This window comes from Oryx dammah, unplaced genomic scaffold (genome assembly GCF_014754425.2).
Source record: "Oryx dammah isolate SB20612 unplaced genomic scaffold, SCBI_Odam_1.1 HiC_scaffold_26, whole genome shotgun sequence".
Taxonomy (NCBI): domain Eukaryota; kingdom Metazoa; phylum Chordata; class Mammalia; order Artiodactyla; family Bovidae; genus Oryx; species Oryx dammah.
In genome coordinates, this window is record NW_024070210.1 from 34,749,556 (window position 1) to 34,762,998 (window position 13,443).

Consider the following 13,443-nt stretch of genomic DNA (forward strand, 5'->3'; position numbering starts at 1 on the left):
CTTCTGATCAGAGAGACTTAAAGAAACTTATCTAAATTTACTATTTGTCAATATTTCTCAGGGCACTATCCCATCCATTCTAACCTAAATGTATTCAGGTTGTGAGGCCTCTAACATGCTTAAATCACCAAAATTTGAAAACACCTCTCAGTTTAAAAAGGGAAGTGCCAGAGACTTCAAAAGATACATAAATATTGAAAATACTAAGTTTGAATTCTGGCATTATTTTTATAGTTTACAAAAAGGCTAGCCCAGTCAAAAAAAGAAAAGCCTTTAAGATAATGAGCTGAAAGAATAATTCTCCAGTAAAAGTTCAACAGAAAGTAAACTATAGGGTTTTTTTTTTTAAGCTGAAGCTATAATAATTCTAACTTGAATATTTAAATATTCAGATGTGTACAAATGGACTTTTCACTTATTCATTTAAAAAAAAAATCTACTCTCTAATAAAGTGATTTCCCCAATAATGTTCTCAAAAAACCTACACACAAAACAATACTTTCCTACAAAGATTAAAAGAATTCTAATCCATGGATTTCAGTGAAATAATAATAATAAGCTTTATTCTGATAAAGACTTGCTTACATTATTTTTCTTCCTCTGGTGTTCAACAGCATCCTTCAAAGAATCTAACTCATTCTCGAGATCAGTTATTTCCTTCTCTTTTTCTGAAATTCTAAACCAGAAAATGGATTTATATAACAGTATTTTAGGTAAACAGTGAACATAGTATTAGTTACTACAAAATAAAAACAGCAAGTAGGTGATGCTTTGAAAAATGCAGTAACCTAGGCAAACTCTTTAAGCTTAACTACAGTTACCACAGAAAATCCATTTTCAGAAATAAATAAAACTTTACAGTATGATATGTTGACATTTATGCTAAAAAGAAATCATCCCCTAAGAAACAGTTCATGAATACATGAACTGCTATAGTTGTAGTTACTTCTATTTTTAACTAGGGCAGTGAAGTAGCTATTTTCACAAGAGTAAAAAGTGATGTAGGTGCACTCCCTTAAATGTTTTTGTTCAGAAGGTAATGAAATGAATTATGACTTTCAGTGGCTAACTCACAATAAAAGTATGACATTAACGTAAGGTAGGTGTTCTCTTTTCACTTTCATAACAGTCTTAAGATTCATGTTATTTTGGTTCTGTCAAATGACTTAGTTACTTCCCAGAAATGCAGGAAGAAATGGCAAAGATTTACACTCTGATTCTGTTATAGCTGAGAAGTAGCTAGGGTAGAAAATTAAATTACAAATACCTCTTCCCTAAGAATAAGGCTCTATATAAGGGGTTAATAAACTAGAGTTCTGGGCAAGACCCACAGTCTAGTTTTGTATGGACCTCAAGCCAAGACCTGATTTTATGTTTTTAAAGAATTGTGGGGAATAAAGGAAAAAAAGAGTATGAAACTATGTGGCCCACAAAGCCTAAAATATTCACTATCAGGCCATTTATTAAAAAGAAGTTTGCTTGCCGACCCTTGCTCTACATAGACAAACTCAAGACCCAATTTAACAGTAAATAATTCTAAACTAGTAACTTTGTAAACCACCAACTTTGTAAACAAGTCAAGATGGAAGAACGTATAGATATATCAATGAATATACTTAATGTGGCTGACATTTAACATGTTGAAGCATACCAACTTATCTGAAATGACCTTAAATATAGTCTTTTAGAGAAAAATACAGACCCACAATAAAAATGTTTCAGCTTAAAAAAAAAAAAAACAACTCCTTAAAAGAGAGCAACCATAAAGATTACAAGATTTGTTTTTTTAATGCAGAAGCTAAATGAAAATTTGCATGGTTCAATTCTATAATGATACCAGTAGAATAAGTAAGATAATTTAAGGTGACTTAGCAAAGGCTTCAAAGTATAGCTATATGTGATTAGATATTTTCTGAATGCCTGAAAAACCAGTATCACACTCAACAAAATGTTCAAAGAAATCCAAATATTTAATACCATAAAAGGTACATTAGCTCAGCCAAAGACATAGCTAAGGTCTTTGATCTACTATCCAAGAAATCCAAATAGACCTATAGGGGAGTATTTGCAATTACATTAAATTGCTTATCTGAGAACTATGTAGTAACAAAAATTTACCACTTTTCAAATTGTGAATAAAAATTATTACTTACACTTTTAACAGTTCTTCATGAGAGGGAAAAGAAGATGCCTATTAAAAGAGTTCAATGTTACTTTAAAACAAAGCTTTCCAGAAGACTGCAAATAATTAAAACTCTTCTCAGACATAAATTAAGACAACACCAAAGGTAAAACTATAGAATAACTGATATGCCAACAAAAAGTAATTTTAATAAAAACATGTACACATTTATGAAACGTACTGAATGTTAAATCAAATCTTCATTGTCACTATATTCTTAAAACTTTTCACTTAAATATATATTAGTTTCCTATCAGATGCAAAGCACTAGCTAATACTTTAAATTTTCCTAATGCACAATTCATATTTGACTATGTTAAGTTTCCAAAAGTAAAAAAAATAAAACCATTAATGAAGGAAAGCTTAGGTAACTTGCATATAAAAAATTTTGCATAATATTTATATATTATGTACATAGTCCTTCATATACAGTATTCCTAATGACAATCTCCCAAACTAAACTACTATAAACTTCTTGTTGACAAGGATGCTAATTCTTTTGTCCTTCAAAACATACATAAGATAAATTAATTTAAAGACTATTTTGGTAACATTAATTTAAAAAAATACACATCATATTTTTACCAAACAGAATTATACTTTGAAAAAGTATTTTGAATAGTGGTAAATTATTACTTATAATATTACACATTTCTTAGTTTCTCTCCCATTGTAGATGTTCTGAGAAAAGGGGAAGAAGTAAGGCATACACAGTTTTAAACTGACCTCTAAAGGATTTTATCTGATTTCCTAAGGAAAGCATTCTAAAGGATCTGAAAACATAGACACAGATACAAAACAGAGCTGGAATATATATATATATATATTGTGGATACTTTATAAACTATAGATTACCATATCTTGGCTATGACATAGCAAACTGCTTTATATTTTAGGAAATTTGATAAACAGTTATAAATAAATAAAACAATGAAAAGGCAAAAGTCATGAGTCATAAAATTTTTACCACATAAATAAAAGGCAAGGCATCTAACAGAACCTACCTGTTGGTAGTTTTGTTGCTTAAGCTCCTCAATTTGGGACTTAAACAATTTGTTTTCATCTTGTACTTCCTATTTAAACAAAAATTAAACATGAATACAAAATTTTTTATTTTCAATATAAACTTTAAAACATATCACACAAGCCAGGGAAAATCGAAAATAATAAAGATTTTCAAACAGTATACTAAGCCCTATATTAAAACACTTTATAAAATTAGAATAGGGCTTCCCAGGTGGCAAGATGGTAAAGAACCTGCTTGCCAATGCAGGAGAGAGATGAGAAGCAGGCTTGATCCCTGGGTGGGGAAGATCCCTTAGGCCCAAGGACATGGCAAGCCACTCCAGAATTCTTGCCTGGAGAATCCCATGGACAGAGGGGCCTAGCAGGCTACAGTCCATAAGGTCACAAAGAGTCAGATGCTACTGAGGCAATTTAGCACACACACATGCATAAAATTGGAATAATTAAATTATTCTGTACTATCTGGGGAGTGAGTATGTCTCAATGGAAAAAATCCAGAAACAAACCCAAACACCTGCAGGAATTTACTACAGGGTGATACCTCAAATCAGTAGGGCAAATTCTACTGAAATTTTATACTGGATATGTCTTTGTGTGGGGTTTCTCCATTCTAAAGGAGATCAGCCCTGGGATTTCTTTGGAAGGAATGATGCTAAAGCTGAAACTCCAGTATCTTTGGCCACCTCATGAGAAGAGTTGACTCACTGGAAAAGACTGATGCTGGGAGGGATTAGGGGCAGGAGGAGAAGGGGACGACCGAGGATGAGATGGCTGGATGGCATCACGGACTCGATGGACGTGAGTCTAAGTGAACTCCGGGAGTTGGTGATGGACGGGGAGGCCTGGCGTGCTGTGGTTCATGGGGTCGCAAAGAGTCGGACACGACTGAGCGACGGAATGGAACTGGACTGTCCTACAGACTGTAGGGTGTTTAGCAGCATCCACAGCCTCCAGCCACTAGGTGCAGCAGCACTGCTCGACCAGCTGTGACAGCCAGAAATGCCTTCAAATACTGGGGCAAGGGCCGGGGGGGGACCAATGCAGTAAAGCAATAACAGATTACTTAAAAATGTAGCTTGTTTTTTGTTTTTTAAGGTTGAAATGCTAATCTCATAACTTAAATTACATGTGAATAAAACATCTAAGCAAAAATAAATAAATTATAAACAGTATTAGAAAAAAACATGTGAAAACATTCTTATGATCACAGAAGGAGAGATAAATTCAAGACTTCAAACTCAGAAAATTACTTATATCTGAGTACATAAAAGTTTTAAACTTCTAAGGTGGCGGGGGAGGGGACAAAGGAAGTCAAAAGAAAAACTTAAATTGCCCCACATATGACAGAAGGCTAATTTCTCTTATTATGTAAAAAGGATCTTACTAAATTAGTTTTTAAAAAAGTCAACCAAGAGGAGGAAATTAGGAAACTCGTTTACAAATACTCATATACAAATGAAGAGTGCTTAACTTCTCTCACTCTTGTTTAGTCACTAAGTCAGTGGTAGCATCCATGTCCAACTCTTTTGCAACCCTATGGACTGCAGCCTACCAGGCTCCTCTGTCCATGGGATTTCCCAGGCAAGAATATTTGAGTGGGTAGGCATTTCCTTCTCCAGGGATTGAACCTACGTCTCCTGCACTGGCAGGAGGATTCTTTACCAATGAGCCCACCTGGGGAGCTCTACTTCTCTCACTAAACTAAAATAAATTAAAATAATCTAACCATCTTTCAAGCAGAATATCAAATCCTTCATCTTCATCAGTATTGACGAGGATGAAAAGGAATGGCTCTCTGTTGCAGAATGTAATTTAGTTGCTGTAGTTCAGTTGTTTAATTGAGTGTAATTTAGTTGTTCAGTTGTAATTCAGTCTATTGGAGAGTGTAAATTAGTAAAAATACTTGAGAGGGCAATTTAGCATCATCTGACAAAATTTTAAATGAATCTACTTGGGAACAAAAGGGAATGTGTCAGAACCAACCCTTGGAGCAGAAAATGTGAAAACAAGTATGTGAGACAACGTTGTTGCTGCTCAGTCGCTCCGTCGTGTCAGACTCTTTGCAACCTGTGGACTGCAGCACACCAGGCTTCCCTGTCCTTCACAATCTCCCAGAGTTTGTTCAAACTCATGTCCATTGCATTAGTGATGCCATTCAACCATCTCATCCTCTGTCATCCCCTTCTCCTCCTGCCTTCAATCTTTCCCAGCATCAGGGTCTTTTCCAATGTGTTGGCTCTTCACATCAGGTGGCCAAAGTATTGGAGCTTCAGCATCAGTCCTTCAAATGAATATTCAGGATTGATTTCCTTTAGGATTAACTGGTTTGAAGGGACTCTCAAGAATCTTCTCCAGCACCACAGTTCAAAAGCATCACTTCTTCGGCGCTCAGCCTTCTTTCTGGTCCAACTCTCACATACATGCACGGGACAATGCAGACATCTCAAATCTCCTATCACTTCAAAACAAAGGTTTATCACGACTTTCAATACTAACTCCATGAAGATGACGTGATACTACTTTCTATTTTAATTATCACTTTCAAGACGAGAAAAAACCCTCTGCATAAAACTTTCACCCAAAAGTTCACTTGCAGGAATTTTAAATACAGATCAAGTACTGTATAAGACCCAGCCTGCCAAGGCAGGAGACATAAGAGACGTGGGTTCAATCCCTGTGTCAGGAAGGCCACCTGGAGAAGGGAATGGCAATTCACTCTAGTATCCTTGCCTAGGAAATCCCAGGGACACAGGAGCCTGGTGGGCTATAGTCCCTAGGGTAGCAAAGAGTCAGACACAACTGAAACAACTTAGCATGGCACTGTAAGTACAGAAGGTATGTGTATTAAGGATACTCACCACAGAATTGTTTTAATAGGAAACACAACTCTAAATAATCTAAGTGTTCATAAACTAAGACTGGTGGTATAAATAATAATACAATCATACAAAAAATATACCAACATCATTAAACATTAAGATAAAAATGTGCTTATGTGGGAATATCTCAGAAAGATTACTAACTGAGTGAGCAGAGAAGCAAAATACAAAAGTGTGTATGATTAAAAATACAGTGTATTTAAACACACACACACATTTTATGCATGGGCACTTACTCAAAAGATATATAAACAAGTGACAGTAGTTATCTGAGGAATGAGACCCAGTATCTGGGTGGGAAGGAATGTCATTTTGTATTCTATCTTCTTCTTTAGTAGTTAAAATTGTTTTCAAACATGCAAAGACAGTAACTCACATGATAATTCTAAGTAAATACATGTACCTGTAACAGCTTTGTTTTGCTAGTAAGATCACTCTCCCTCTCTTTTAGCATAGTTTCTAATCTCTTCATTTCATTTTCCTTTTCTTTCAACCTAGAATATTTACAAAGATGTTTTATTTAGTTAGGTGAACTGGAGGAGCATGGAAGAATTTCAGAACAATGAACTTTTCCTTTTATGATTCTATAATGATAGACACATCATACATTAGCCAAAAACCTACAGAATGTATCACACAAAACTGAACCCTAATGGATATTATGGACAGTTAATAACAATATACTGACTTCACTCATGAATTGTAACAAATTACCACACTAATATAAGATGTAAATGAGAAGAGAAATGAGAGGGGAGGGTATACAGAAATTCTCTGTATTGCTCTCTCAATTTTCTCTGTAAACCTAAAAGTGCTCCCCCAAATATTGCATTAATTTTTTAATGTGAGGTAGAAATAAATCTAAAATCATACTTTAATGATCTATATACCACTAAGAGGGCTTCCCTTGTAGCTCAGTCGGTAAAGAATCTCCCTGCAATGCAGAAGATCTGGGTTCGATTCCTGGGTTGGGAAGATCCCCTGGAGAAGGAAAAGGCAACCCACTCCAGTATTCTTGCCTGGAGAATCCCCGTGGACAGAGGAGCCTGGCAGGCTACAGTCTTTGGGGTCTCAAGAGTCGGATACGACTTAGTGACTAAACCACCACCACCATACCACTAACAACAGGCCTGAAACATGTCTCTCAGCTTTCTATTTGCAAATGACACAAAAGCACCTTGACAGTTACACAAGCCCACAAGATAAACAGTTGTACAAATGAGCAATATTAGTGCCACAAAGAGACATCCCCTTTTTCTTCAGGAAGACAAAGACTTAATAAATATCTTCAATATTTTACTTCTTTAAAGATAACAGCTTCAAAGAGCCACTTCTTAAACAACAATAAAGACTGAAAAGATCATATCTAAGCAAAAATCTCTTAAAAGTAATTAATAGAAGGCCAAAAAGATTAAGTCCAGATATACTTTTTACCACTTAGACCAATTTAAGAGAACAGACTTCATAGGATAAAAATTTTCTAGTATGAACAGATTAATACTTCCTTTGCTCACTGCATGTACGCTGCTGCTGCTAAGTCACTTCAGTCGTCTCTGACTCTTTGTGCCCCTATGGACTGTAGCCTGCCAGGCTCCTCTGTCCATAGGATTTTCCAGGCAAGAATACTGGGGTGGGTTCCTGTTTCCTCCTCCAGGGGATCTCCCTGACCCAGAGATCGAACCCACATCTCTTCTTGTCTCCTGCCTTGGCAGGTGGGTTTCTTTACCACTAGTGCCACCTGGGAAGCCCATGCTTTTTAGATTAAATATTTTTACTATTCGGCTCATTAGACTGAATATTCTTACTATTTGGCACAATATGACTGATGTGACAAAAGATACTACTTTCCCCAAAGTGCAAGTTACTTTTATAGAAAGATTCCATGTTGACTATCAAGATTATGGCTAAGATTATCTTCTGGTTAATTCAGAGATGTTGATCTCTCAAGTAATAAAAATGATTTTAATTTGAAATAAATTTAACCTCTCTTTATAATAATTTCATACTTCATTCAAAAATAGGGAGAGACAGAGAACTTAAAACCAGTCTATATTAATAGAAAATGCATTTGAAGAGTTTGGAAAGGATAGTCTCCAGGTATCTGAAAGCACTTGAAAGGTCTCTGTTTTATTACACCAAACAGATTTATTTACCCTTGGATTATAATTCCTACCTAACAAGAAAGTTAAAGACTTAGAAGAAACTCATCATAATATTCAAGGACATTCAAGAAAATATTGAAAATTTCCTCTTTAAAATGCTAGCTAAAAGTATACTTACACAATCTGAAGTTCTTCAAATTGTGATGCAGAACATGCCTAAGAAACAGATTTCACATTTTTAATTCTAATGTCAAAAAGATCAGATTCTACAACATATTATAGAATCAGTCACCAATAAAATAAAAACACAACTATCTGTGGTAGATTTAAGACTGAGCCATTCATAAAACAAAGAATGAATTTTCTTTAATTTTTAATATCCATTTGTTAACAGATTACAGATTAATACACCACTTAAACAACAAACACTTAAAAAGGAGAATGAGAGTCCATCTGAAAAAGTGAGGAGAGGAAATGCCTTTAGACTCAGGTTCACAAATGAGGCAGTGATAGATCTGACAGGAATAAAAGTTAATTTTATTTTATCAACAACAATAAAACTACGATACCACAGTAATTTTTATGGCAAAAAAAAAATCTCAGGAGAATATATTAACTTCTTTATTTTCTAGTACATTTTTTATAAAATATGCTGGCAATCTTTTTATATTATACCTCTTGAAACTTATGCTGTGCAAATTCCTGAACATGAGTTTTTAAAGATTCGTTTTCTTCTTGAAGATCCTGAAAAAGAATAAGTCTGAATAAAATTGATATTGAAATGTAAAAAAGGATGTTACCTTTTATCTTTAACTTCTCACCTGTAGCCGTCTCCCTCTATTGTGTAGGTCTCTCTCCTTCTCTTCTAAAACAGTCTTCATGTGACTCATCTGTTCCTCCTTTCCTTTTAATCTAGCAGTAAGTTAATAAGAACTATCAATGAAAATGTTACATGACCAAAGACTAAACAAAGTAAAAGTACTGGAGATTGGAAAAGTATATTTCAGATTGTACTCATAACCCAAATTGATTAAATAAGCTAAAAAAGTAAATATCTTATGTATAAAGGCATATAAGATTTTGGAGACATCAAGCTGAGAAGCAGCTCTATTCCCACCCATTAACACATTGTTTAAGTCAATACCAGCAAATTTAGCTTATTATAACTAGTCTGGGTATGAAATATATAACCAGTTTCACAGTGGCTATTAAAATGAGCAAAGAGCAACATATCAGTTTAAGGTCATATTTAGATTATAAACCAGAAAAATAAGACTTCCACTGTATCCCCATTCCCATCAGTAAACCTGTAGGTTAAAGTCTAATGAAAAATTTAAGACCTTGAGGCCTTTAAGATATAATTTGATGTTCTTTAAAATATTACTTTAAATCAAATAAAAAGGAGTTAGGATTTTCATTATAATTTTATATTTAACTTGTGGGAAAGAAATATTAAAGGGAAGTGAGGAAGATGATACTTACAAGTTCTGAAGTTCCTGAACTTGAGAAGTGATAGATAACTGAAATGCAAAGCAGCAGAAAAAAAGTAACTCATTTTCTTTCAGTTTACTTTACTACACTTATGATAAACCTTAAAATGTGTACATTTCAAATCACAAAGATCCTAGTTGAATTGTTCATGTCAAAATGAGATGACTTGATTTCACCCTCTCCTGACTCCAATGACAGTAAGAGTGAGAAATTTTACAAGGGTGTGTAGGGGGAGAAGAGACAAGCAATACGGTTATGAATGATAAGTCTAAGGCAAGTGACACTTCTAAAACTGTGAAAATTAGAATATTAACTGTCCACATACCTCCCACAATGTCAGAGCACTTTTCCCTCCCAGTCGCCAAGGCCAGCTCCTCAACAGTACTTTACGTAAGTGTGTGCTTAGTCTCAGTCATGTCCAACTCTTTGCGACCCCATGCTCTGTAGCCCGCCAGGCCCCTGTCCATGGGGATTCTCCAGATAATAATACTGGAGCATTCCTTATGCTCTCCTTCAATCTCCTCTTCTTATCATACCCAATACAACAGGATCTTTTATTCCCCACTGTCTTCTCACAGTCCCTTCAGATATTGGCTTAGGTATCAGCTCCTCAGGAGGGGGCTTTCTGAATTCTCAGTCTCTGTTAGGAGTTTAATCATTTCCTCATACCTCATTTCACTCAACACATTATCTCCAACAAATAATACTTGGTAAGTAGGAGGAACTGAATGAACATTTCTAAATTAATCTGTTGGATAAATGTATGAATCATCTCTTCCGTGCAATCTCAGTATTTCTTTCAATGAAACCTGATCAGATTAAATTCACCGAAACCACACATTCATTTCCAGTAACCACATCTACCTCTGAAATACCGCCATGAAATCTGTACTTTATTCTATAGGCAAAGGTTGAGTAATACATATAGTAAAAATATTTTGGAACATGCATTTAAAAAAAAAAGTTTACCAAAGTGTTTTGTTAAGTTGGCAAACTAAAATAAACATTACTACAGAAAACTTCCCAGAAAAAGAACTTTAACAATTAAAAGGTATATTGATTCAAATATTAAGAACATTTTCTCAAATCAGGCAAAAATAATAAGCACAAAACTCAACATACTTACAACACACTACTAAAAAGTTTTTTTCTGAGTAACAAGAAAAAAACCAAATAGTTCATAAATACGTATACACTAATAAATCTGTCATGCTATGGCTCTGGGATTTTTACCTGTTGAGCCTTTTCAAGCTGGATATTTCCTATTTCTTCTTTTAGAGCCTCTATTTCCTGTTTCAAATCCTTGACAATGACAAAACAGACAAGATTGGACAATGGAAACACAGAAATTGACATAAAATGCAATGTACAGACAAACACATGAAATTAAATGGTATTCACTAAAGTTGATAAACAAAAAAACAAAACACAGGTTTTATCTCTCTCAATACCTGAATAGTTTTCTCCTTATTAGCAACTTTGAGCAGTTCAGCTTCCAAAAGCTCTTCCACAGACTTGATCTTTCCATCTTTTTCATGGATCCTTAAATAAGGAAATGCAGTGTTAAACGTGGACAGAAATCATCAAGACCCACCACTAAGATACAAAAACAGCACCAAATCATGAACAAGTTCACCAAATCAATTCTCCCCATTTTAAGTAAAAGAACAACTTGCAGCCAGGAAAAAACACTTAAGAGTTCTTCCTAAACAAGAATTAAGCAGTAACTACTAGACGGTTGAAGCCTATACACACAAGGAGAAGCTGGTGACATGCTTCAAAAGAGCACAGGGAACCTAAGATTTGTATTCCAAAGAATACTGGAGAGAACTGAGTTCCTCTCAACAATATAGGCTTCTAGAGAGCTCTGAAAGCTATAGCAGAACTTATATACAATTATAGCATTAAACCTTACAGATACTTCAAGAAAACAACACATATAAAGAACTGACCTCTATTCAATATAACCTGTTTGTTAATAGTTCTTACTGCATTAAAAAATTAACAATTTGATACTCTAAGTTAATAAATGGCAGTCCATCATGGAAACCGATTTTTAACAATCACAAATTGCACTGGGAAAGCACAGCTAAGTGTCCTTATTCCAACAATGAAAAAATCCTAGCCACCTCAACTGCACAATAAAGTAAGACTTACGACCACGAAGAAAATGGAGCAAAAGAAAAAGCCCAGCTTAATAATGTCATTACTTACACTTTCTTAAGTTCTTCAACTAGAGATGCAAAGGAAACCTAGAAATAGGAGGGTATCCTACTTAGTAATATGCTCAAAATATAAATGGGCCATAAATAGAAAAGTATGTTATTTTTCAAATTAAAATTTCTACTATACCAAAATCTGGGAAAAATAAACCTGGGAATTAATTCTTTCCAGATTTTTTTGAATGTCAGAATTATGAAAAGCACTTTGAAAGTAAGGTGCTTTAAAGCTACTTATGGTAAGTGTAGGTCAAAAGAAAAATCAGTATATAAATATTAAAATTATTAACTCAATGATCCTAACCATATAAGGAGAAGATAAGTAACCTCTTTTACTATTATTTAGAATTTTTACTTTACATATGTATATTCAAAACCATCTATCATTACAGTAATGAGCAAGGACATGCTATCTAGAGTACTCTATCCAGTGTTTGCCATAAAGTCAGCGTTTACTAAATTGCAGCTCCTATTACTCACAATCAAGTCACCAATCAATCACAGATTAAAACTACAAATGACAAATGCCATGTTGGGGAAGGGAGGAACAAACAAGAGTTGCTACTGTATTTGATACCAGGTATGCCCACTGTTTAAAAGAGAACACTTATAGGGTCTATTTAACATATTACCTGATCATTTTGCTTGGCCTTTAAATCTTGAACTTCTTTTGTCAAAGATGAATTTTCTGCTCTTATTGCCTTTTTCAAAGACACATAAGTACAACATACTTTAATTTTCTGAAAAAAACAACTACCTTCAAAATACAGTAGCTTCTCATTTTTCTCTAGCTGCTTCTTTTCCCTTCTGAAGGCCCAGAAATCTCAGTTGCTCTACATGTCTACAATTCTATAACTTCCAGAGCCAGCCAAATAGAGTTTTAATTTGATTATCCTCTCAAGTATTTCTACTTATGTTTCCACAACCTGAAAACCACAAAGTATACCACTTGTCAAGTTACTTCGTGCCTTAAAATCAAATACACTGTTTACCCTATTTCTTCCAGCAATCCTATTCAAATTAAGTTACTTAAGGCTAACGATGGGGCATCCCAAGTGGTGCTAGAGGTAAAGAACCCACCTGCCAATGCAGGAGACATAAGAGATGTGGGTTTGATCCCTGGGTCAGGAAGATCCCCTGGAGGAGGATATGGCAACCCACTCCAGTATTCTTGCCTAGAGAATCCCAAGGACAGAAGAGCCTGGTGGGCTACAGTCCACGGGGTTGCAAAGAGTCAGACATGACTGAAGCAACCTAGCACACACTCAGGCAAGGCTAATGATAACCGTAAAATGGAACTTCATTCTCTCCTTTCTCTGGTCTCTAACACTATTTCATGAACGTATCAACTCCACTAGTTACTATTATAACTAGTTACTGTTTGGTTATAATTCAGGCGTGGGTGGAGGTGGGAAAGCACTAGAAACCATACTAACAGTATGTACTTCATTAAGGCAGTAAATGCTACAGTCAACCACACATTTTTCTATTTATAATAAAATCTTAAATTTAATGAAAAAAGAACATCATATAAATTCATTAAA

At 34.7% G+C, this 13,443-nt stretch overlaps 1 protein-coding gene across 5 annotated transcripts in view; it reads right to left on the reverse strand.

The window, feature by feature from the left end:
- The window catches only part of KTN1 (kinectin 1), a 106,739-nt gene that overhangs the window by 27,745 nt on the left and 65,551 nt on the right, over positions 1–13,443 (reverse strand). For all 5 annotated transcript variants that reach the window (XM_040226382.1, XM_040226386.1, XM_040226385.1 and 2 more), the window contains exons 21-32: positions 12,532–12,600; positions 11,895–11,932; positions 11,132–11,222; positions 10,914–10,982; positions 9,672–9,709; positions 9,011–9,101; positions 8,865–8,933; positions 8,368–8,405; positions 6,491–6,581; positions 3,187–3,255; positions 2,154–2,191; positions 586–676 (exon numbers count right to left, since the gene is read on the reverse strand). In XM_040226382.1, coding sequence (XP_040082316.1) covers positions 586–676; positions 2,154–2,191; positions 3,187–3,255; positions 6,491–6,581; positions 8,368–8,405; positions 8,865–8,933; positions 9,011–9,101; positions 9,672–9,709; positions 10,914–10,982; positions 11,132–11,222; positions 11,895–11,932; positions 12,532–12,600 — 792 coding nt within the window. The remainder of the gene's footprint in view (positions 1–585; positions 677–2,153; positions 2,192–3,186; positions 3,256–6,490; positions 6,582–8,367; positions 8,406–8,864; positions 8,934–9,010; positions 9,102–9,671; positions 9,710–10,913; positions 10,983–11,131; positions 11,223–11,894; positions 11,933–12,531; positions 12,601–13,443) is intronic.